The sequence below is a fragment of the Phyllopteryx taeniolatus genome, chromosome 11, assembly GCF_024500385.1.
Source record: "Phyllopteryx taeniolatus isolate TA_2022b chromosome 11, UOR_Ptae_1.2, whole genome shotgun sequence".
Taxonomy (NCBI): domain Eukaryota; kingdom Metazoa; phylum Chordata; class Actinopteri; order Syngnathiformes; family Syngnathidae; genus Phyllopteryx; species Phyllopteryx taeniolatus.
The window spans coordinates 22,516,052-22,542,758 of NC_084512.1; the positions used below are offsets into that span (position 1 = coordinate 22,516,052).

At 42.1% G+C, this 26,707-nt stretch overlaps 1 protein-coding gene across 3 annotated transcripts in view; it reads left to right on the forward strand.

Annotated features, from left to right (window-relative positions):
• The first annotated feature begins 727 nt into the window (after positions 1-727).
• LOC133485491 (VPS10 domain-containing receptor SorCS1-like) overlaps positions 728-26,707 on the forward strand; it is a 47,844-nt gene continuing 21,864 nt past the window's right edge. For all 3 annotated transcript variants that reach the window (XR_009790709.1, XM_061789252.1, XM_061789253.1), the window contains exons 1-9: positions 728-1,331; positions 13,261-13,328; positions 13,883-13,982; positions 14,242-14,400; positions 18,195-18,268; positions 21,678-21,742; positions 22,176-22,294; positions 22,600-22,689; positions 24,650-24,829. Coding sequence is in view for 2 of the 3 variants with exons in the window: in XM_061789252.1 (XP_061645236.1) it covers positions 747-1,331; positions 13,261-13,328; positions 13,883-13,982; positions 14,242-14,400; positions 18,195-18,268; positions 21,678-21,742; positions 22,176-22,294; positions 22,600-22,689; positions 24,650-24,829 (1,440 nt within the window). In the remaining variant the exon portion in view is untranslated. The remainder of the gene's footprint in view (positions 1,332-13,260; positions 13,329-13,882; positions 13,983-14,241; positions 14,401-18,194; positions 18,269-21,677; positions 21,743-22,175; positions 22,295-22,599; positions 22,690-24,649; positions 24,830-26,707) is intronic.

Genomic DNA, 26,707 nt, shown 5'->3' on the forward strand with positions numbered 1-26,707 from the left:
GTATAAATACTTTGTTTACTGTACTTAAGTTGACTTTTTTTTTAGGTATCTGAGTAATCATCAGTCAATCATTTGCTGTGCGCTTGCCGGCACATTCATTGCAGATGCCCTCATGCGGTCTCACAAAAACAAACATTTCCGACATAACATTTATTGTTTCAGTAACCCTCCGATACTAAAAAGTTGCTCTTCTGCGGTAACGGCACAGAACGAGGCTGTTTGGCTTTGTGCCCGCAATGACTGCGCGCGGCAAATGATTGACACCTCGCGATTTACGCCTTTTGCCTCCGATTGGTTGTTTTTTCCTCAGGCGTGGTGGGTTCTTGATGATGGGGCCAGATTTCTCATGTACATCTGTCAAGTCATAATGATATGCCATGTTTTTTTTTTTTTCATCAAATATCCTTTTACCCAAGTCTAATTGTTATGATGATGATGATGATGATGATGATGATGATTACACATCTGGACCTCTACGTAAGTATAGAGCGTGAGTACTATGCCACCTAAATGCACACCTAAGTAAATAAAGAAATGAGCCCGGCTGATGCAGGATCCAGCCTCCAGCTCCTCCTCTCTCACACCAGGAGGGGAACACTTGCTGCCTGTACCGCCCCTCCGCACATTCACCGGCTCCACTCCACCAGGTGGATGACACACAAACGCACCGCTGTAGCCCACCCCCCCTCCACCCCCACCCCCCCCTCCGAAAAAAAATGATGAAGCCTTTCTAACCCCGTTTTAGCATGGAGCCGCGCTTCGCTTTTTGCCTCTTGCTTTTGTTCTCCTCCGAGCGGACGCTTGCCTTCTCCGCCTCAACTTGTACGCCGGACGTAAGGTGCAGTTCCTCCGGTCATTTGGCGCACATCAGCGCACCCCGCCGGGAGCTCCGTCCCCAGGATTTGGCGCATTCGGGAGCGCTTCAAACCGGGGACTTTTTCGGATATACCGGAGGCGAAGCGAGCTCCGAAGTCACTGCTGAGATCGCAGAAAGTTCAAGAAAAGTCCAGCCACCATCCGGGTGGGAGCAAGACGCATGTTGCCCCCAAGAGGAGGCGACGGACGGCCGCTCCGAACTTTCCCTCCCTGATTACCAAAACGATGCGGGTAGCCAGGAAAAGGGGGGTGATGCGGATTCAAACGCGGATGACGCCCGGGGGAGGAGAAGCGCGAGGGGGGCAGAGACTTGGCTCGATTTGGGAGGCGAGGGCGCGCACGAAGTTTCGTATCCCGACCCGGTTGAGGTCCAGCTGGCCAGCACCACCTTCGCCCTGGCCGGGGACACCGCGCACAACCAGGCGATGGTGCACTGGTCCGGCCAGAACAGCAGCGTGAGTGTCTGCGTTCGAAACGCGCTCGGAATTTACGCACGGATGTGTTTTGGCGCAGTGGAGGCGCTCGTTTTTTTTTGGGGGGGGGGTTAACTGACAAACAAGCATTCATAGTAGTCAGAATAATGAATTAAATGTGCAGATTTAACCGGAATGTATATAAGATGTCAGCACCTTCGTTGTTGCACACTTTGTTCACTATACCCGTGTTTCCCTACCTTCATTATGTCAAGGCAAATTACAGTATTGTATGAAGGGGGGGGGGAAATAAATAAAAATCTTACATGAGATAATATCTTGACACTCTGCAAGACAAAAATGTCACAAAAAGTGGACACAGATAATTGAATTGTTCCGCTTGTCGCTCTAAGTCGCTGGCATAGATAGATGAATAAAGATACATTGATTGTAGTAAATAAAGGAACATGTTTCAGACCAATGAAGTGACATCGGACAATTTCCCGTGGCCCACCTGATGATCTCCTGCGGCTAAAGCCAGAACATTTACTTCAAGTTGAAAAAACAACAACAACCAACCTTTACAAAAATAACAACGATCTGCTTCATCAGATATTAAGATTTTTGTAAAAAAAAAAAAAAAAAATTAAAAATGATTGTTGCGGTTGCAGTTGTGTACAAGTGCACTGCATCACGCTTGCGAGCTCAATGACAGAAATCAAAATGTCAGAAACAGCTCTGAGTGCAAACCCAAACCGCATGAATAAATAGCATTCTGACAGTGTCCATCAAATCGGAGTGTTCTTGAATGCAGGTGTACCTAATGTTATGGCCCATGAGTGCAAATGAAGTGCTCTTCAATAAATCCGTTTCATTGGGTCCGTGTGATTATGTGCTTTTAATAATTCAACAGGCCACTTGAGAGAGAGAGAGAGAGAGGCGCTCCAGCGATGTTGATTGCACAAAAAAAAGCTGCCACATAGCCTCTTGGAGATTTCCACACCAGCAGGAGGGGCTCAGTTCAAATCAATTCTATAGCTAAAGGGCACTGTGTGCGACGTTCAGGCTCAGAGGAATATGTTGCCTTTTTCTTCCTTTCTTCTGTAAAGAAACCAAGCAGCAGACTCGGGGCAGCCGGTCCTGGTAATCCCATTAATAGGGTTTTCGTGCGGACCGGTGAAAAGGGCACTAGGCCTCTTCAAATATGCATGAATATGTTTTAAGGCATTTTCTTGCTCGCTTACGACTGACATGGCCTCGCTATAAAGGAGATGCACCAGGACGCTTTCAAAGCGGAATCGGAATGGAAGCCGATGCGGCATCCCAGACACCTGTCAATCATCTAGCTAGCGGTTCTCAAACCTTTTACACCGAGTACCGCCTCAAAAGTACGGCCAACATTAAAATATAGTACTGCCTAAGTACGGCATTCATCAAAAATGAGGCAGCGGTTTATGCACATAGGTTCAAAAAAACAAACGGCTCTTAAAGATTCAATGGAAAATGCATTGTCCCTCAGTTAAATGCGACTGAAATTTACTTCATCAATGTACTGTACAAAAGATCAAAAGGTATACTGTAACATTACGCACACTTTAAACATTGAATTCAGTGATTCTTTTGTGTACCACGAAGGGAGCCCATGAGAGAATCACTGATCTAGCTAAAATTGACTTAGCAGAAAGATGGCGTATCTTCCCCTTAGTGGCCATTGCTAACTTTCTTTGAAGCCTTTTACGATTAAACTTTAAGTAGAAAGCCCCGCAGGTGTTTAGAATTTATTAAAAAATTCTTGCAAAGTTAACGCAGTCAACTATGTCAAAGATTTTTAAGCTATCATTTTCTTTGTTTTTTGCAGTACAGTGTTCACCAACGGACGTCTCCCCACCCAAAAGATTTATAATTGCCTATATATGCCACACGATGGTGGCAAAACATTGCACGAAGCGCCTCAACTAACTTCAACATAGTTTCGTATCACCAAGATCCCACAAGATGAGTCCAAAGTAATACCTTTATGTTAGACAAAGCACAAACCTAAGTTTTTCAGCAAATAATGGAGGATAGCTTTAAAAAAAAAAAAAAAAAAAAAAAAAAAAAAATGTGAATACGTGCATCCGCGAGTAGCCAATTGCAATTATGCGGCAGATAACTGACTACAGCCAAGTCGGAATTTCGAGTTGCGCACCTTCAGTATGGTACCATGTTGTGTTGGAGCATGCCAGGCAGCACTTTGGATATACTGCAGATGCGCCACAGTTAAGAGCAAGAACAAAAGGCACGGAAGGTCCCCAACTAAGCTCCTGTAATAGTCATTGTTCCCACAGAACAGAGAGAATGTACTGTATGCCTGTGAGTATGCTCTGTATGTAGCAATTGTTTAGAGGTTTGTAATTACCATAATATGCATGCTAAATTCCATGAGCCCGTCTATGGTGTTTCACATTATATGTTAGCATCAAGCTAGCGGACTTTAGTTAGACAATGTTTTATGGTTTGGTTGAACATTGTGGTGTTTGTATGTGTTGCCTCTCCGTTTGTGTTAAAGTAGCAGTTGTTTTAAGGTTTATTATTACAGTACCATCTATGCCAATTTCTGTTAGCCCTTCTATGGCATTTTGCATGATATGTTATGATTAAAATAAACAGCTTTAAGCAAGCACACTTTGGTTCTTATTTGGAGAACTGTGCGAGCGAGAGAAATTTTTTTTGTTTCCTTAAAGTAAATTTGTTGTACAACTCTTGTATCGGCTCTCAATAGAGTGCGCGTGTATCCGGGAATTACAGCGGTGGAGGCTTAGTCGCTTGTGTATGAAAATGCAATTTGTGTACGCGAGTGCAAATTTCACCTCGCTGAAGGGATCATCGCTCTTGATTTTCAAATTTCCTGATCATTTCAAGGTAGCGTTGCATGTGCACATCTATCTCGATGCTCGGTCGGTGTGTCGTGTCTGTTTCCATTTAGTTGCACGCCATTTGTTCATAGTCGCTGCACTCAGCAAACGGCATGCTTCAAGGTTTCACAAGTGAGCCCGCAGAACACTGAGAAGACGTGTTTGAGTGTTTTCTTTATTCGGGAGTAAAATGTAAGTTTAATTGTGGGGGTGGGGGTCTGGCACCACCTTAAGCTTAAATGATTTGCCAACAGCAGCGTGTTTCATTGCGCCAACCTGCCAAAAGGGCGAATATTCAGCTGATCCAAAAGCTTGTGGCTTCTTAAAAACTTTCATGTCGGCATACTGTGATTGGTTTATCCATCTTTGGGCTTCCTTATCTTGGATTAAAAAAAAAAAAAAATCTTTTTGCCTGCCTCGAGCAGCCCTGGAGGAACCTAAGGCCAGATTTTTAATAAGCTGCCTTGATCTCCCAGCCTTAAACATTCACGACCAGTTCTGCTCCTCAATTACAGCGTTGAATTTTCAATTCCTCTGTTTTTAACCAATCTTGCCGGTTTGCCTCTCATCACTTCTTGACATTATTTGATGGATGGAACATCACAAAGTATAACACTAACAAGTCTTAGCATCCTAATCTTCTCTCTTTACTACCAACTGGCTGCATTTTTAATGCCTTGAAGCCCCATTTTCCTCCAGTAAAGTTTTGTATAATCGTCCGTTTGTGGCCGTTTCATCATCAGAAGCCGCAAAATCTACCAAAATAATGTAGCCTTTTTACTTTATAGCACCACTCCGTGAGAGTGTGTTTACATTGCATTATGACTCACGTTTCTGTTCTACCACCCCCTTTTAGCTGTGGTCGCTCTTTTCTCAATAAATCGGATGTTGTTTACGCTATCGATATATTTTATCATTCATTTATGATTCCACTTATCACAAGTTTAGTCATCGAGTACCGCATTGTCTGGTAACTGTATATATTTTTTAGTTTTTCATTCTAGTCTGATTCAGTATAAAAGTAAAAAATGTCATTGCAAAAGTAGGCCTTTTCGAGTCAAATTTTTATTAGCGGGGTGTATCTCGTATAGACGGAACGCTACATGCAAAACACGTCATATCGCGACTTTAAATCATTCGAAAGGCCAAATGTTAAGCGATTGATTCACGTGGCTCAGCAGCAAAGTTAACAGCACTGTCCAACAAGGATGAATGATCACTTAAAGGGTATGTGGAGGGGGGGCGGGGGTGGTTTCAGAGCGGATGCAAATGTCATGCAGCGGTTTACCTCGATGCCGAACTCTCCGCACGTCGGGAACATTTGACTCTTCAAGAACATGCTTGAGAGGATGTCGAAAACCAATCAGCTGGGTTGGGTGATATACGGCAGCGTGTGAACTTTAGTCTTCCAGCATCTTGGGAAGCCAACTTTGGTCTAATAAGGACTGACATGGAGGAGAGTGACACTTTGCATACATACTGCTTTAGAAGAAGATCATTCTGCAGCAGGTTTGCAGGTGTATAAGAGTTGCGAGACGAAGTAGCATCCACTTTTCACGTATTCAGCAGACCCGCTCACAGCGTTGGTGAGTGGAGACAACAGTTAGATTTTTCATGAATTTCAGGCCTCATTTTGTGTAGCGGTACTTGGGGATATCTTTCAAAATATGGCAGGGTTGTTAACAACACTCTTTTCTGTGGTGTGTCCACTCAATAAGACTTCTTTTCATCTTCCAAGTAAAGATTCTGAAATGTACTTACAGTAAGTACAAAAGTAAATACCTGGCAAAAACTCAAAAGGTTTGCAATCTAGCGTCTCTCCATCTGTCTTTTCTACGCGGTTCAAAATTGGTAACGATTGGATAAGCAGTCCGAGGAGGAGTTGAAGTACCACCACTTGAAACGGCTAAACTTACCTCAAATTGGCTACTTCAAGCCATAATTGCTGACCTCTTCATTTTGCAGCATGGATTTGATGGACTTTTTTTTATTTTTATTCCCCCCCCCCCCCCCCCCCCCCCCCCTCTTTGCGTCACAATAGACATCGCTACAATTTTAGCAAAACTATTGTCGGAAGCCATTTGAACAGCCATAATAATAATAATAATAATAATAATGTGCACATTTTGTGCAAAGCCAGATTGAATTTTAGGCAAACAAAATCAGTGGGAATGTAAGGTATGTAAAATAGACGACAAGCCTTGAAATGAATAAGGCCGCCTGTGCTTTGTTATTTCTGATCCCTTTGCAGCTCCCGCCTGAGACAGCAGTGCGCATAAATGTTTATAGATAGAGTGACAATGTTATACGGGCGGCTCTGTGCCTTAGACAAAGAAAAATACTACATGCGGAATATGATTAGTGCTAAACATATGCGCTGCTAAGTAGATTTAAAGCACAATAAAGCGCAAGGGTCTAATAAAAATGTCTTAGCAGTGTGCAAAGAATATTTGCAATGATACTGTACAGAAATGTCCTTGCAAAATAAAAGTAGTGCCATATTTTTTTCTCATTAGCCCATTAATTAGCCATGCATGTTTTGGGGATGCGGGAGGAAACCCGAGTGCCCGGAGAAAACCCACGCAGGCACGGGGTGAACATGCAAACTCCACACAGGCGGGGATTGAACCCCGGGCCTCAGAACTGTGCGGCAGACGCTCTGACCAGTCGTCCACCGTGCTGCAATTCTTAATCAGCTTTGTACGATTTCATGCTTGCTGCCTTCCCCACTGTGAGCAGACCCCCTCAGACAAGTGGAAGCGTATGGATATGTGGACAGCCCTCCAGGTGTCTCCGTGATGGACAGGCTGTAGAGGGTTACAACAGGGTTTAGCATCAAAGACACCGAAAGGAACAAGTGCATTCATTGAATTCTCCAAGGCAGCTAATCCAACTCTTCGACTGCGGCATGGACAACGTGAGAATAAAAGATGTGCTTTTCTTGACAAGTACCTGTTTTGTACGAAAGAAAAAGGGCTGTTTTAGGAACAGCGGTCGGTTGAGTTCAGCTCTGCAAATCCACCACGCCTTCCTGCGGTCAAGTTCCCGAACGCCTCGCCATCCTGCAGTGTGGTGCTGTTTATTGGCAAGTTTTCTTCCATTCAAGGGCTCTCTCTCGCTTCTTCGCTGAAGGCTGAGCGGAAAAATTCCATCACATCAGGTTATGATGATTTGGATGGCGTGTTGTATAACGAGGTATCAACTTTGTGCTGCAGTGCTACACTCTGTCTCAACCAAACCTGTTCTCATTACGTCGGATTTTAATGATGCTCTGTTGTGCAGTGCTCCCCAACGTTTATTGGGCCACAGCACGTACAGTGGTGCCTTGAGATACGAATGAAATTGTAAATAAAAATAAAAAATAAAAAAATCTCAAATCATCTTTCCCATTTGAATAGAATGGAAATGCCATTAATTTGTTCCAGCCTCCCAAATAAACCCAAATCTTTGTACTGTGTTTTTGAATAAGAAAGATATCACTACAATATTGTACTTTATACAAATATACAGTAGTGACACAATTAAATAGAATGTAAAGAATGAAACAGCTTTTCGCTACCTTTTTGCGTTAATTAAATGGACATTGTGGTGCTCATTCTGGTTGCAGTATAGTGCAGATAAAGGGACAAAGACAATGAGTTAAAAAACTGACTCAGTAGTTTGCAGTGATATTATTTTTTGAAAAGGATAATGAATATAAGCCTCTGAGTATTGTTATATTATCGGTCTACATGTGTTACTCCACAGTTTGTGTTCAAAATATCCATTGCTCAAAGGGTGATAACACCGCAACGCTGATATTTGTTTACCCTTCTATGGCATTTTATATATATATATATTTTTTGCATTAAGCTCAACAGACTGTCGTAAATTAAAGCTACAGTGGTCGTTTTAAATTCAGATGTAATTATTTTTGTGTTCAGTGTGACAGTAAATTTCAACTGGGAATGGCAACAAACAGCTTGAAGCCTCTTTTTAAACAATTCACTATCTGCCAAACTGCTGCTTGTTCCAAAGTGAGTTGAGCTCACTGCCACCATACAGTGCTTGTATATCAAATTTTTGCTCTCAAGTCAAAGCAAAAAATTGACCAAAGATTAAAAACTCTTAGTTTAATTCTCACTACACTAAACAAGTTTTTCCCTGCATATTTACGAGTATCTACGTGCGAATTCACTTAGTTACTGTTTTTCTTTTTAATAACCTATCCTCTGTTATTGCCTGAAAAACTCCCCTATTTGCTGTTTTGTGTCAAGGAAGTATGTTGAAGTGATACATCTTGACTGTTCTAAGATCTTTGTATGTCAGGGAGAAGGTAAGATTAGCCTGGGTTGTTAGCGTAGAGTCTTGGCCGCATGTGTATGTTTTTGCTCTGTGAGTGGCTATTAAAAAGCTCAAGCATCTGCAAGCCATTTTTTTTAAGGGTAATACAATATGAACTTGAGATTATGTTAGGATGTTAGTTTTTGGGGGGATCATAGTTTGCTATATTTACGATTGAAAGCATTAATATAGGCAATTATAAGAAAAACATTTTGGTGGCTTAAATTGTTTTTTTTTGGGGGGGGGGGGGGATTACTGTATACTGAAATAACGAGGCACACATCTCAATTTACTCCACCAAATTTTCTTACTGTGTTAAGAAATGAGTAGAACTTTCGGCTGATAAACTCACAGATAACCAGGATTTAGTCTGTGGTGGGTGTGGCAACAGGTGGTCACACTGCTTAATTGTACCTTCTCGCATTTAATGGAAGAGCATTTAATTGCTCAGCCGTTCACTGGCATAAATAGATCAACGAAGATTCATTTTCAGTCAACATGTAAGTGCTGCAACGGGTCTAATGGACATTGGGTAGATGTGCTCGCAGTGTAATTACCGTCATTAAAGCAACTAGTGTATGTCGAAAATAAAAAGGGCCAGAGTTATTTTTATGGTACATTGGCTTGTCATTTAATGATGTGCATTTTTATCATTACCGTGGCAGCTATGGGGAAATGTATTTTGTTTCATCTGCTATATAACTTAGTGCAAAGTTACGATGATAGTTTGATTTAATGCTGTTGTAAGGAAATTCATCAGATCCTTAACAAAATCCTCTCTATCCAACGTCCAGATGCCTCCAATTTTCTATGAAGTCATTTCCATCCAGCTGACTTGGCAAACATGTTTTAGTATACGCAGTGGGCGCCACTGTACGGTTTGACTGTCTAATCTGGCCTGAACTGATCAACCTTCCCTCGAGCAGGATAAAGGCTCCACTCTCAGCAGGTTGCTTCATCAGCTCGACCTCATTTAAAAGTGAGAAGCAAACTGTTTCGGATGGCTTCTCCAGCATGTTTACGTTCAGGGATGCTGCACTCACTTCATTCGCCCACTGAAGCCAGACTATCGGTCACAAGCAGCTGTAGTAGCGTGGACTTGTATTGCTGCTCATTATCTTGTTTGTGTGCAACCCACCGTGTGTGGTTTGTGGTACAACCCCTCCAGAAGTATTGGAACAGTGAAGCCAATTCGTTTACTTTTGCTGCAGACTGAAAAACATTTGGGTTTGACACCAAGCAACGTGAAGCGAGAAGTCTTCAGAAACATTTTGCCTGCCAATTTAAAGGCCGATGCAGCCACCCTGCAGCCTGATAACACAAAACACACTCCCAAAACGTCTTTCACCAGGAGAATAAGTGCAATGTTTTAGACTTGCCCAATGTAATCTCCAAATTTAAAGCCTATAGAGCATGCATATCAGTTGCTAAAGATGAGAATGAAAGGAGCGGCAAGGAACCTTTTCAGCCATTTATTGAAGGGAACAAGCAGTCGAACACCTAAATACAAAATGAACGCACTCCTAAGGAGCATGGAGAGGCGTTACCCGCTTGGAAAATGGCTTAACATGAGCTGAGTGCGCCTTACCTCGCTCATAGCCGCACCCCCCCTTAAAGGCACACACACGACATGAACTTCATAAACCAACCCTGAAAACGCTAATTGCAAATGTATTTCCACTTATTCAAGATTTTTATAGGTAAAATATATATAATATATCCATCCATCCATCCATCCATTGTCTGAGCCGCTTCTCCTCACTAGGGTCGCGGGCGTGCTGGAGCCTATCCCAGCTGTCATCGGGCAGGAGGCGGGGTACACCCTGAACTGGTTGCCAGCCAATCACAGGGCACATATCAACAAACAACCATTTGCACTCACATTCACACCTGTGGGCAGTTTAGAGTTTTCAATTAACCTACCATGCATGTTTTTGGGATGTGGGAGGAAACCGGCGTGCGAGAACATGCAAACTCCACACAGGCGGGGCCGGGATTTGAACCCCGGTCCTCAGAACTGTGTGGCAGATGTGCTAACCAGTCGACCCCCGTGCAGCCCACATATATATATTTTCAATGCAATTATAATGGCCGTCATTTATCCGCTGATTTTCCCAATTCGCAGTCCGGCTCGTTCCCTAGCCTTCGTTCCTGCGAATAGCGGGGATCCACTGTACTAGTAAGTTGGGAATGAATTCAACTCGTAAGTAAACGCACCCCTGCATTCGGATTTACTGTAGGTTGCAGGTGTAGATCAACGCTTCCGATAGTGTTGAAGAGTTGCAGGTCCTGACTGCATATTCCACCAAATTCTGGAGGGTTGAAGGATGGCCCAAAGAAAAAGCCATCAAATGGTGTATAGGATCCAGATGCAGCACTGTTGATTCATTAACTAATGAACACCTCTGGAGCCCGTTTTTCCCATGTTGGAAAAAAACGGACGGCTTGCCGAGTTCAGGGTCGCAGCGGTGGTAGCGCGTATACCTGTAACACGCATTGGACCCGATAAATATTTCTTATTTATTAATATTCCCATCATCAATGCCTGCTCCGATTGCTTTCATAGAGTCATCCATCTGTTTAATTTCAGTTGCCTGAAGCAATGACACTTTTATTGATGAGCCAACTTCATTCCAATGGCTGATAGGAGCGGATCAGCGGCTTACTGGGCGTTGTAATGAATTTTAATGCGTTCGGCATCTCTGCTCTCATTTGTCACAGGTGTTCGTTCATACTTGACTAATAGAAGCGAGACCCCCACACCCCCAGCGGTATCCCCTCAACAAAACACCCACACCTTATGCTTTATTGATAACCGTATGTCGTTCATTCTTTTCCCCGTGCAACACCTTCATTTGGCGCGAGTCATCTCTCAAACCTAATCCCCTTAAACCTACATTAAGCCTCTATTCATTCCTGCATAATGACTGCACGCATCCCAGTCCATTTAACCTCCAAGGTTTAAGATTTACAAAGGATTACAGATCGGAGAATCTATTTGCTTGCTCTTGTATGTTCGGTAATCCATCGGATATGTTGATGGTACTGCACTTGAATGGGCGGCGCAGTGACAGGGTCGCTCACATTAAATATGACACCTTTGTTGCAAGGCAAAGGGGAAATATGTGCTTATAAATAAGACATCGGGTTTGAATTCAGTGCCATGCCTGCTGTGTTGTGTGATTTAATGTTGTGTTTGTCGAGCTGCTTCAAACACCTGCTTCTCTCGGAAACATCTACCAAGTGAATAATGTATCGACGCATCGATGTGTTTAACATTCCCCCCCGCCCCTGGAACGTTTCCGCAAATGACGCACGCAAGTGAGATTCGGATTAATTTCGCCCAAATAACTGCATCAAAATAAGTGACACACTCGTGTTTGAACGATATGTCCTCACGCGTGACTTTTTTGCAATGAGCGTGTCATGTCCATCAGGGAGCAGCACATGGAGGATGCAACGGGCATTTTATTGGAAGTGGGTTCCAACGGATTTTGATGTCGCGCCCAAGCTTGAAAAGTGCTCCAGTTTAAAAAAAAAAAAAATATATATATATATTTTTTATATATAGTGCTTGACAATAAATAAATAAATAGCATCATTTTAGGTTAATACAAAGTATGTCATAAAAATTCCAGGACTCCTGTCAAAATAGGAGTATGCCCGTCAGTCCAGTGCTTTTCTGATACACCTTGTATGGTTTATATTACTTACCCCAAAAGAGTACACGCTGTAAGTAAAGAAACATCAAATCACAGCAATACCTTATTCATTGATTTATTTTTACTCTTTCTTCTTTCTTCTTTCTTTTAAAATTGTTTTTTATTATTATTATTATTTTATTTTATTTTATTTTTTCACTCTGTGATACTGTGTTATCGATCCCCCCGGGGCTGAAATAAAGAAAAAAGTAAGTAAGGCATGCAACAGGTAATGTAAAAATGTACTGTCTGAGATATAAATTTATATCTGCATGCATGTTATTTATAGGAATAAATAAATCAAGACTACACAGTCAAGTGTGTCTATACAGCACGTGCCAGAGATGATTCTTTAAAATTTGAGCTTGGTGAAGTAAATAAAAATGAGTTACCAGCCTGTTTCTTTACACAATGAGTCATTGGTCTCTCGTGGGGCATCACACACCCTCCAAACAGTCGTAACAATTGATAATCAGAAGATGGAAAGAAAAAAAAAAAAGCGGAGGAAGCACAATGGAAGCGAACACAGGAGAGCGATGCCATCAGCAGATTTTATGATTGCTCCGTGCGGGACGCGTCCCCACTCGAGATGTTAATTTGTACGTAAAGGTGAAGGGCACAGCGTTGACGCACTGCCTCTGTGTTACTTTTGAGGTTTGGTAATGACTCGCGGAGGGAAACCAACTCTTGTGATGTCACCATATTAAAACTCACCTACTTTTAGCCTGTTTCTGTCAAAAGATCCAAGACAAAATAAGGTCTGCTGTTTGCAGTTTATTCACATTAATACCGTAAGTCACGAACAAGAAAATGGAGAGTTTTACATGCCCATAAAGTAAAGGCATGTGCATCCTGTGACAGCTTTTATGATGGCCTACTTGAAAAGATGTTCCTGATATTTACGAGGCCCACTGTCCGTGCCAGTTGAATGATGGCGTCATTGCTGTGACAATATGAATATATGACATGGTTGCATGAGTTTATAGATATAAGGAGAATCGATTCAAAGTGAAGATCAACTCGATATGGTAATATGTGTGCTGTGTTTCCTAGGTGATCCTCATGTTGACCAAATACTACGACTTCAGCTCGGGCAGAGTGACGGAGAGTTCTTTGTGGCGGTAAGATCCTCTCCAAACAAATGGACGGAAATAAAACTTTGCAATCGGACCACATCCTGTTTGAAGATGCATGTGTGAACTCTTTATGCTGTAATTGTCTCGAATAAATTGAGTCTTGTATCTGAGCGGCTTTGAACAAATGACGTCCCAAGTAAGCTAAGAAAATCCCTCCATCCATCCGTTTTCTATAGCGCTTGGTCTCATTATGGTGGTGGGTGAGAGGCGGGGTACACCCCTTTTTTTTTTTTTTTTTTTTAATGAAGTGCAAAATTAGAAATTTTGAAGCATCCACAATGTTAGAAGTCAAAACGTGGGTGGCACTAATAATAATAATAATAATAATACAAACTCATCCCCTCACTATGCATGCTACACGGGATATTCCTGTTTATTTTGATAATTAGAGAAATCTCCATTCATCTAGCAAATTGCCTCCTGACTTCTGCTGTTGCAATTTTCCGCCTGCCTGACATGCGTAATGATACCATCAGCATCCTAACCGCTAGGTGTTGCTCCGTTCTCTCCCCTTCACCGTATCCCTAATTGAATTTTAGATCCACCGATTACGGCACCACCTACGAGAAACTTAATGAGAAAGTGGGGCCCAAAACCATCCTGAGCTACTTGTACGTCAGTCCCAACAACAAGCGCAAGGTAAGTTTTCCCGCTCTTGTGAAGGGAAGAAAAAAAAAAAAAAAAAAAAAGAATCTCACCTGTCAGAGCTCATCATAACTGTGTGCGAGTTGCTATCATTTTCACTGCAAAGCAGCCCCGCGGGAGGCTGCGGCATGAGTGTGTATGAGTGTGTGTGAGTGAGAACAGCACACCGCATGAGCGCAACCAAGCCCTGCAGCGCGGTAGCTGTCAGCTTGGGCCGCTGATCCCCGCCGTCTCCTTTCTCCTCTCATTTCAGATCATGCTACTGACCGACCCGGAGGTGGAGAGCAGCCTGCTCATTAGCCTTGACGAGGGGGCGTCCTATCAGAAACACAGTTTAGCCTTTGATATCCTCAGTCTTCTTTTCCACCCCGAGCAGGAGGACTGGATCCTGGCTTACAGCCACGACCAAAAGGTAACACCGAAAGCTGTCGGAATGTGTCAAACCAGGGGAGAAAAAAAAAAAAAGAAGCAGAGTTAACACAATGTCTGGGTGGGAGCAAAAGGTGATGCCGATCGTGCGCTTGTTAGTTCAGTCAGATTTTAAATCACGGGTCCCACAAGGGCGACGGATACAGCGGTGCCTTGAGATACGAGTGACCCGGCTTGCGAGTTTTTTGTCCCATTTGATTGGATTTTGTTTTTTTGCTTTGACTTGCGAGCGCAAACTTGATATACGAGTGCTGTATGGTGGCAATGAACTCAATTCACTTCCCAATAAGCAACACTTTGACAACAACGATTCTTCAAAAAAAAAAGAGGCGTCAAGCTGCCGCTCCCAGTTGAAGTTTTTAAACATAAAACGAGGAGAATTACACATTGTGTATTTAAAACAAACACATAGCTTAGCCTATTGTCCGCTTGCTTAATGCTATTCCATAGCTTAATGTTAATGCTCATTTTCCCTGTGCTACGCTGGCACCACTTTGCGTGCTGGTTTGTTGCCCGCCTTTCAGACGTGCTATTTAAAGACACAAAATCAGCCACCGCACTTCAGCTCAGGTTTGAGAAATCACATTGCTAAATTCATCTCCAGGTATTTGCATCTACTCCTCCAGTAATACAGTAATAAATGAACTGCGCAGCAATTTAGAGCATTTGATAGACGCGATCCAGGTTGCGCACGGTTGCTATATCAGCTTCCAAATCTGTTTGTGTGAGCAATCGAGTTTTTTTGGTGTGTTTTTTTTCCTTCACAAAATCAGGCCTCAAAAGTACTCTTTTTTGTCATTGCATTCCGTGGCTCTGGATCTTCCACTGACACAGCTGCCAGATAGCTCATTGAATATTTAACACCCCACCTAAGAAGGTTTATAATTGCCTATAGATGCTACGAGATGGTAACAAAGCACAACTTGAAGCTCTCCAACTGACTTCAACATAGTTCTTCGGCACCAAAGCAACACTTTTATTGCTATGACCTGAGTACAAAAGGTTGTTCAGTGCATAACAGAGGATAGGTTCCCAAAAAAATAATAATCTGCGAATGGGCAAATTTGGTTATTTCATTTTCCCCTTGATGGGTGGGCAGGCACTCCGGAGACCCAACTATTTGTATACAAGCCAGTAAAAAGTCAATTTTCCCTTTTTTTTCCATTTAAATTTAACCGCTTGAGCGCAGTTAACATGCACTGATGCTCACATTCTCGAGGCATGTTCTCATATTTTCACAACACGTCACAAAGACTCACATTCGCTTTGTTTCCATTAACCCCAATAATAATCTCAAATCAGGTCTTCATGCTGAAATGTAACCACTGGTGACATCACAGCCAGAATAAATGAGGGCGGGGTTACCACGTTGTGACCTTGCAAACGACTTTATGTGATATTGATGCACGCACGCACGCACGCACGCAGGCAAACACGAACACGAACGCGCATGCAGCCTTCATTAGTTGGCGAGAAGCCCACTGTCTGCTTCGCTCAACACCGCAGACATCAAACCGTGGCCCCCCCAGCCGGCTGTTGTACGACTTGATATGGAGAGAGCCAAGCAGGCGAGGTGTGAGAAGTGAGATAAATGGTGCGGTGAGGAGATGAAAGCCACATGGACAAACCATCCACCGCCCCAATAAAGATGCGCTTGACAAGTTTCCCCCCGCGGTCATTCCGTATGTCTTTGTGAAGCCCAATTTCAGCGTTTCTTTCATCACTCCCGGGGCGCGATTACTCTTGGATTGGTTTCATTTTCCATTTATCGATTGTCTTGTCTTTTAAAAGTTGCAAGTGCTGCGATGAGACCAAAATGATGTGAATCCTCGTTACAGCCTTCTGCCGCTTACAGGCAAACTGTCTGAATAGTTAAACGGGTGCTTTCACAATCCCTTTGGTTAGTTTTCGTTTTAGGCGAGAAAGCCTAATTGGACTTTGATCTGAGCCGCATCGCAAATGAACCAATTAGGTTTGTCCCTATAGCATCATGATGATGACGTCACCACATGTAAATTGTCAGACCCTTAATTCACCAAACACATGTGGTTTGCTTAGCATCTCTTAAATGAGTGAACAAATGACCTGCATCGGCCCCGCAGTAGAAGGGGGCTGGTTGGGCAGTGTCTAATTTGCATGAGACAGAACCGCCCCCTTGAAGCAGCCCAATTTAAATGAGACTAGAAACAACGTAAAGTCTGTTTAGACTTCCCACATGCTTTAAACACATTTAAGCCTATTAAAATTCACGGGAACTTATTTAAAACACACTTTTCAAGACATTGTAAATGTATTTGAACCACAACTACATAGCTTCAGCTTAGCTTCATGCTACAGTAACCCTTTAAGCAATAGATATTTGAACTCAAATGGTGGAACAGCACATGTAAACAGAAATATAGTCTTTATCCTCTGCGAAGAGCGACTAATATTACTCTGGCAAACTGAGAAATGAAATGTTCATTGAATTGAGCCACAAAATGTGACAAAAATGTTGACATTCTATTTAAGTATGTCATTGCTGTATGTTTTTATAAGTTGTTATGAATATCATTTTAATGAAAGTTCATCAAGAAATCTCAATTTTACTGTTTATGAGCACTCACAACTGGACTAATGCTTCTTTCTTTTTACTTTGTTGTGACCGTTAAGAGAAGAGACGGTTTGTTGAAATGCATTTTGGTAGCCATCGACTTTTTTTTTTGGACTGTGGCTTTCAGACAGAACTCACTGACGGGGGTCAATGATGTGCCAGAAGTGTGATTTCATATGCATATGTATATCTATATGTGTCTTACTTTTGGGTTTTCAGCACAGATCGAGACCTTGTTGGATTAGCTGATGGTGGAAGCGTCGCCTTGATTTGTTTTGAGAGTCTTTCAATATAAAACACACGTTTCTGACTCTCATGTTGTACAGTGGTGTCTTGGGTGACTCAACTCAAAATTAATCTCAAGGCACTATACTGGAACAGCTGATGGTTCAAACGTCTTGATCTGGACAGTATTTATGTATCAAACACACATTACTGACACCTACAGGGCTTAAGTAGAATAGCAACAATGACAACGTACAGTACATCGTCAAGTCGTGACTCTCTTATTGTGCCAGCCGTCCGCTATGACTTTCTGTCGCGCAGTGTGGGATGGAATTTAAAAACAGACATTTTTTTTCTCGACCGCTTATCCTTTTACGCGTCGCGGGGAAATTGGAGCCTATCCCGGCCGACTGTAGGCAAAATGCAGACTACACCCTGGATTGGTCACCAGTTAATCGCAGGGCGCGTATAGAGTTTGGCAACCATTCACAAGCACAGTCCCTGGGTGGGAATGTACCACTGCACTATAGGTGACCTCGGAATTGAAAAAGAACACTCCTAAAAATAGAACGGTGTGCAAATTCTGAGAGCCAGGGGGAAAAAAAAAATAAAATAAAAAAAAGGCATCTCGTGGCTCAGCAAGGAGGAGCGAAAAAAAAAAAAAAAAGTTTACAATGACAGAAAAATAATGTATTCCCGCTTGCCAATTAATAAGCTGGAATGCCGCTGAGTCAGTGGAGGAAGACTTTATAAACACAGAAGCAGATTTGCATATCAAAAAAAGCGCAGAGCATTTCATCTTTCGCGTTCAATTTGCACTAACGCCCTGTTTTTCATCTTCTCGCAGCACTTTCCTAAACACATGGAATCTAACAAATCAGATTTTTTTTTTTTTGCAGCGCGAGTTGGCCGTGATCATCCTGTGAATGCCATCTTTGAATGTGCTCCTTTCTTTCCAGCTGTATGTCTCCGTGGAATTTGGGAGGAGGTGGCAGCTTGTGCACGACAACGTTGTCCCGAACAGATTCTACTGGTGAGCCCAAAAAATATGCACACGTAAAACGCATACAATACAACACTACCGTCATTTATGTGGACTCTCCCCACCCCACCCCTCCCTTTTTGTTTACGCACACAGCATCAATACACTACAGAGGAAGTGATTATACTTACATGCTCCATAAATTGCGGAATGACTCATACTGCAGCATTTCGTACGCTCCGAATCGATGAATTTCGTTTCATCTGATGACATTTATCTGTAAGAAATACAAATCGATTTAAATACCGTTTTACAGTGGGTAATACATAATAAGATTACAGGAGGCACTGAGAAGGAGTTTAGGGAAGGACTTCTTATTTTGGTAAATTATATATGTCTCCCTTTCTTTCTTTTATTATTCTTTTTTTTTTTTTTTTTTTTTTTTTTTGCATAATGTAATGAGCATCTAGTTTACACACGAAGGTTAATATTTGATGCGGTAAAAACATTCACCTCATGAAATATCAAGTAATCATGTCCATACGCTGTCCATCCCGTCTTTTGGGTTCGGGAGCGGATGAATGAATATTCATAACTGACCCGAGGCGTCTGCGCACGTGGGAGCGTTTTATCAGTGTAAATACGAGGATTAAAAGGGCCACGATGAATGTTTAATAGAAAATGCCTTTTTTTTTTTTATTGTCGGTTGGAGAATACTGAAGGGGAAGTGTTGAGGACTTGTGAATTTGATGCCCAGCTAAGCACAAAGACAACGTGGAGCTAAATACCGCAGACGGCCGCAAACAACCAATTACAGATTCGAAGAGAGGGAAGTATGAAAGTAGGTCATGGTTAAGGTGTTAAAGCATTACTCTGCACTGGCACACTCTTCTCTAATGGCCATTTGCAGCTTTGTAAAGTAAATGAGGGAAAATAGGAGTCCTGTTTGCAACGCATCCTGGAAATTAGGGTTTCAAGTCAAGGTTGGGGGTTTCAAAGTAGGGTTTCATTTCAGGGGGAGGGTTTAAAATTAGGGTTTCGAGCCAGGGTTCCATGTCAGTGTTAGGGTTTCAAATTAAGGTTTCAAGCCTGGTTTAGGGTTTCAAGTTAGGATAGGGTTTCAAGCCTGTGTTATGGTTTTAAACAAGTGTTAGGGTATCAAAGTAGGCTTTTAAGCCTGTGTTATAATTTCAAAATAAGATGGAGTTCAGGTTTCAAATTTGGGTTTCAAGCCTGTGTTTAGGTTTTAAACAAGGTTTAGGCTTTCGCGTGAGGGTTTCAAGCCAGAGTTAGGGTTTCTAGCTCGTGTTAGGATTTAAATCAAGGGTTAAATTATCCAGCCTGTGGTACTGTTTTAAGCAAGGCTTAGGTTTTGAAATGCTGGTTTTAATGCCAGGGTTCGGGTTTCAAGTTTTAACCCTGTTTTAGGGTTTCAAATTAAGGTTTTAAGCTGAGGTCTGAGTTTCAAATTTGAGTTTTAAAACCCATATTATTGTTTTCAACAAGCTGGGTTTCATGCCCATCTTAGGGATTCAAAGTGGGGTTTCAAGCTTGGGTTGGGGTTTTAAATTAAGGTTTCACACCCATGTTAGTGTTTCAAATAAGGGTCGGGGTTTCAAAGTAGGGTTTTAAAAAGGGGTTAGGGTTACAAATTGGGGTGTCAAGCCAATGTTAGGGTTTCAAACCTCAATTGGTTAGAGTTTTAAACTAGGGTTAGGGTTTCAAATGAGGAATTCACGCACATGTAAGGGTTTCAGACAAGGGTTAGAGTTTGGAAATAAGGTTTCTAGACATGGTTAGGAATTCAAACATTTGTTGCTCTTTGGTATTGCATCGTGAAGTCAAGCATGATGAACGGCCTCGTTTTTATGTCATATTTGATTTCTCCTCAGCAAGTAAATTCAACGGGAACATTCCCATAAATTCTCTTTAACATTGAGGTCTCTATGAAGGAATTACGTTGCTGCATCCCCCCTTTTTTTTTGTGTGTGTGTGTGTGTGTGTGTGTGTGTGTGTGTGTCTGCGTGGACACGTCTTTGTATGTGTGTATTAGTTATGGGCCGGCGGTGGGCAGTTTAACATCGCCGGGTTTCCACCTCGGAGCAAGGGGGCTGCTGTTTGCTGATAGAATAGGATGAAGCATTGGACAGAAAGTCCATTAAAAGAGATGGAGCTGGGAAGCAATTACAGAGTGCTGAGGGAGGCAGGACGCCGGCTTGTTATATTAGAGTCCGGGCGCGCTATGGAAAACGAGAAGAAGCCCGGCGGTGTGTCAAAACAGCCGCTATTAATACAACAAGTGGTCACTGCCGTCAGTCTGCGCATTAGTGCCGGCGTGAAAAATCTCCCCTAAAAGCCCTGTGAAATGGACAAATACACCTTCGCCATAAAGCACACTTCAGCTCACATGTCCATCACTTTTATACATGAGCCGGTTTGTATTAGTGCTCCCGCAAGGACACTCATTATCACATCGAATCATCAAATATGACGGCTAAATATGGATCGCATAGACATTTCAGACATTTATCCAACAATGACAGATTATTATTTATTATTTACCTGCATTTTTATTTATGCATGTTTCATTTAAGGAGTGGAAAAAACTGCTACTGGACACTTCATTAGGTACACCTCCACTATCTTATTAGTCTCAAATATCCTGCCTTTACCTAGTGCATAGTATAACAATGCTTATCTTTAATAATAATATTAATGAATATATATCTTTCTTTCTTTTTTTTTTACTGGATTTTTGAATGTTTAATACAGCTCTTCTGTTGGAACTAATTATACCTTGTACCTAATGAATTGTCTGTTTCCCACTGCTTAAATTTGGTGTCTTATATTCAAACTTGAAATCATATTTTTTATATTGATTGCATCTGGCCAATACTTTCTTTTCAATGTAATACATAAAAGTCTAGAGCGCCAGAAAATTATTCAGCTGTCACCTTTCACTCCGTGGACTTGCTTACGCTCCGGTCATTTCGGACAGCTCCTGGTTGCTACGGTAACACTGTTGTATGTATTGCATGTTCCCCATCTGGCATGACTTGCCTTATTGATTTGCTGTAATTCAGCTACTTCACTTAAATATGAGATGGATCCAATAATGGATGCTCTCAGCCTCTATTTGCGTTAGACATGAAGTGTTATGCGGGCAGAGGGAAAGAGAGGAGCACACTTCACTCCATCAACTGTGTCATCTTTGCTCACAATTGTGACACACACTTTCTCCTACCTACCTACCTACCTACCTGTTTATACCATACATATACTGTGCGTACTCTGTTCAAGTGTGAGCTGCCAAAATTAACACATTCACTGCCATTGACGGCCTTAGAAGTCAAATATCCATGTTAACTGGGAAGGCCGGCAGTGAATGAGTGAATTACTAATTCATGACTTACTTCATTAATTACTAATTAGTTTTCCTGTTTTCTTTGTTTTGTTTCAGGTCCAGATTGGGATTGGACAAGGAGCAAGGAATGATCCACCTGGAGATCAGCGTCTCTGATGGACGTCAGTAATTGGTCCACCATCTCTCTTAATGTGTCCATAAACCTTCTTTTTCAATGCCCTTAAAAATTGGACTCTCTCCCTTGACTGAAATGGCAGCTCTTTGGTTGGATTTATCTTTATTAATTTATTTTTCAAAGGCCAGGCTGCCACTTGGCTCTTTTCTCGGCCATGGTGCAGAGAGAAGGGCACTCCTCTAAAGCCCAGTGTGTTAATGTCGTGTCCCCGGAGATGTCTCGTTAGGCTGATGCTAACAACCCGGGACAGCTCTCGCCACTTTATTCGTGAGAGCCAGTCGCGACCGCCAAAATTTTCGCCACTTAAAACATCAGCATTAGCATAGCTAAAACCTTGATCGTGGCCCACACGAGTTTGTTTGTTTTCTCTTTCCCCCCTTTGTTGTATTTTTAGCACTCTTGTCTCGCTTTGCCCACAGGGTCGCAGTACATCACTTGCAAACTTCAAAATTGTTCCGAGGGAAACAAGGGCAAGCCTTTCCCCGGGTTTATCATCCCCAACTCCCTGGTGGTACAGGATGAATACGTTTTTATCCAGGTGGGTTTTTTATTGCAAGGTCTGGCTTCATTAAAAGTCAATTAAAAGCCCTAAAAAGCGTCACATCTAATTGCGTCTTAATGCACAGTCATGTTTTTCATTAACTCAAAGGGGGGCATTATCCCGGGAGGGGAGGGCGTGAGATTGAAAATGTCTGTTTAGCTTGTTAAAGCTCATGTCCCTTACAATGCGCAACGTCCTAATCGGGCACTTTTTAGCACAGTGCGACTTGTTTGACACACGCTGTGAACATTCAGTTTGTCAACACTTGGCTCAAACGTGATTACCTGCGTTCCTTTTTCTAGGTGCCGACAGGAGGGCAGTCTGTCCATTACGTGTCCTATCGAAGGCACTCGTTCTACCCAGTCAAGCTTCCAAAGTACACGTTGCCGAAAGTAAGATGACACGATGCGGCGTTTGCCCAATCGAGCCTTACTGTATTTCTGGACGGTTTGATGTTTGCACTCTTGCGGAGACGACACTACAAAGGATTTGAAGTCAATCCGCCAAATCCGTTGAGGTTTCTTGTCTACTTGTTAAGATTCTCGAAAGGGATGGGTTCCCGCCCCTACGTTGAGGCATAAACAATAGCAGCGGCAGCCGAGACAAGACGCACGGGGGTAGATGAGTCGATAGCTCAACCCAGGATTACTTCTGTGCCAAGACCTCTTCTGATTTTACATGCTGTCCGACACTAAATAGGTCAAAATGCTTCGTGTTCATTTTCAGTGCTTTACCAGGCAGGGGCAGACTTACCATAAGGCAAACACAGGCAATTTCCTGGGGCCCCCAAACATCTCATAAAAACTGGTTAATAAAGTTTTCTTCTATTTAAAACGGTTATTATTGTTTTAGTCTTAATTCACATGCTGAAAAACAAATTCTAATGTTTAATCTATCATGATCTGCTCCCCCCTCCCTTCTCGTGCAATGGGCTATTCCAGCTTCTTACTGAGCGTGTACAGACTTGATTCGGGAAGAGGGTTGCAATTCGCAAAAATTCAAACTACCAAAGCTTTCAACTTTTTTGTCACAGTTGCACCGAACATGCGTAAACCTACAACAGCAAGAGCCAGGAACTCTTTCCGGTAGTAGTAGTAGCGCTGCCGTTAGTGTCAGCCGAGGAGGACGCAATAGAGATGAAGTGGAAAGTGACACGAGTGACACAATTCATCATGAAGCTGCGAGTTTCGAGGCAGTTGAAATGTTCAATTATATTAAGTCTTGATTAATGTTCTTATCAATTACATTTAATGTGTTGAGATAATTGACTTGTAAGATAATATCATTAAGAAGGATTTTAAGGACCATCCGCCTCAGGAAATAGGAGAATTTTCCCAATTTCACTTTTTAGTTTACGACATACATTCATTTTCAAAATGTTTGCAGTGCATGGATGGAGAGGGATAGTTGTTGCATTACTTTCCCAAACCTGCTTGTTTATAAATAATATCTTTCATGTTGTTATTTATCGAATAACATCAAAAATGGAAATCTAAAATATATCATACTTACCAGAAATGCTTATTGTTAAAGATGTGTTTTTCGAGTTGAATTTGACTTGCTCCGATTAGCCAATCAAAGGACAGAAAAATGCTGACGTTATTGAATTTGAAATGCGCTTAAAGAGCAGTTTAATTGCTCATATAGTTTGTTACGTGGGCCAGGGCTACTGATTCTGAAGGCCCTGGGCAAATGAGACTGTCATGGGAACTCATAGAGGCTGAAATCTGATTGAGGAGGAAAAAAAGACCCATGCTACGAAATGCTACGAAATTCTGATAATAGAATGTTGGACTTTCAGACTTACTGGCCTGACTGCCTGCCACTGGTTCAGATTAATAACCCTACTGAGTTTGAATTATGTCACTCTGGTCCAATATACTTCAAGTACTAAACTCTAAAGTCATATTGGATATTTTTTAGTTTTTTTCCCAATTCTCTAGTCCTCAAAACTATAGGATGCATAATTTACCTGCATGGTGGCGGTCCTCTTACAATTTTCTTAAATTCATTCAGACTTTAATGCTTCTGTGTGTGTATGCTCCCCCACATGTCCAAAGGAGACTTTTGAAGCCCATTTGCATTCGAACTGTGTTCTTACACCATTCAGTGCGGAATAATGGAGTGCATTAAGATGGTGGGTGTGAGACGGGGGGGGGGGTCGAGAGAATTGCAGCATAACATTGCACATATTCATCCATCTTTGTCACAAACCCGAGGACGCTCATCAGCGGACATTGTTATTTTCGATTACTGTCAATTATCAAGTGAAAAATCACAAGCATGTTCCACTGTGCACTCCTTCTTTTGACTCCAGGGCTTTGTTACTTTGCAACACTTTTTCCCGTTTAGGACTTGCAGATCATAAGCACGGACGACAACCAGGTGGTGGCGGCCATTCAAGACTGGCACCAGAACGACTCGTACAACCTGTACATGTCCGAGTCCAGGGGTCTGTTCTTCACGCTGATGCTGGAGAACGTGGTGAGCAGCGGAGGACCGGAAGGCAACATCATGATCGACCTTTATGAGGTGGGTGGCCGCTGTGATGAATTCATCTTATTCTGGCGCTTGGTCTACTGTGATCGCTCACGTTTTACAGTACAATTGAAAGATGTCACAACGTGTATCATTACACACATCTTTCTTTCAATGGTGCCTTGAGTGACCCAACTTTTGGGTTTTTCGCGATACCAGCTGTTTAGCCGATTTTTTTTTGCTTTGACTTGACAAGCGCTGTATGGTGGTAGGGGACTTACCGTAATTTCTTGTGTATAATTCACATGTCCCCCCTAAATTGTCAAATGACAATAGTGCGCATTATACATAGGTACAGGGGAAAATGAAAAAGACTTTCACATTTTATAAATGTATGCCGACATCGAGAGGTTATGAAAAAGCTGTACACTTTCATTCCAATATGCCACCGCCCCCTAGAGGTTATGAAAAAGTTGTACACTTTCATTCTAGTATGCCACCCAGAGGTTATGAAAAAGGTGTCGCCTACACTTTCATTCCAATATGACAGGGGTGCATATGACTGCATATATGTACAATTGTGCTCATAAGTATACATACCCAGGCACAATTTGTGAAATAATATTTGTATGTATTTATTTTTAAAAATACGACTGATGACTGAACAACAACCATTATTTCTTTATGGAAAATACGACTGATGACTGAACAACAACCATTATTCCTTTATGGTTATGTTTTGTTTAATGATTATGCTTTTCTGAAATGCTACACATTTAATTTAATTTGAAACCCATTAAAATAAAATTACATGTGTTTCGCCTGGTCCTTCATGTTTTCTTTCAAGAATTGTACACATCACGCATTACACGCGCGAAATTACGGTAAGTGAATTTAAAACAACCATATAGCGTTGATCTAGGAAAGTGTGCTTAACTTAATGCTAATAAACAATGCAACACGCAATAGACACGCTAAGGAATAGCATCAGTGTCGCAGTGTTTTAACCTTTTACGGAAGGATATTTTAACGCAAATGATGTCGCAACACATGTAGACATAATATAACAATATTCACAGGTGTGTATTCTTTATCCTCTGTGAAGAACGACTAATATTACTGCCAGCTTACCATGTATGTCTGTATTGTACTGCCCCCAAGTGGCCCAGGCGTTCAAAATCAGAAAGAGCAGCACAATCTCCACTGAATCGACACAAATATTGTGGCAAAAACTGTTTAATTTTTGGAAATATTTCATTACAATATGTTTTTCTATGCTTGATGGGATCTAAATTAAATTTAGGCTTGCCTGTATACTATGAAGACCCATACAAAATAGATTGCTTTAAACCCTGCGATATAGCAGAGCCGCCAAAGATGACCCACGATATAGCCGGGGTTCACTGTATAACAAAGAAAAACAAGACTCTCTTCGTTATCCCAGTTGGGAAGGCAAATAACAGGAGGAGAAAATAACTTTCCTAAAATACGTTCCGGTTGATCACGCAACAAAAAACAAGAATCTGCCTTTGACAAGCACAGAGCATCAACAGGGCATCACAAGCGTCTTTAATTATTCTGCTGTGTTTTCTCGATAATGGAACAGATGCTGATGGACTGCAAGTTTTGACTGTGCCAGCTCCTCTTATATAAGGAACAAGTAGGTTTGTGTCAGCGAGCAAGCACCAGCAGCAGAAGCAGCGGCGCTTGTAGCCACCAGGCCTGCAAAACTGCATTTTCTGTGGATGTGTGTTGACAGATGTCAAGTGAGGTCACACATAACTGCGTACTCTTGTTTGTGTGTAACAGGCCTGATTAATCCTTGTTTGCAATTTAACACTTAAGCAGCTCGGCTGGCGAGTGCGTCATTCATTGACCGCTCCGCCCGCAATTATTTAGCTGCTGTGACTCAGCAGCATGAGAGCGTTAAAA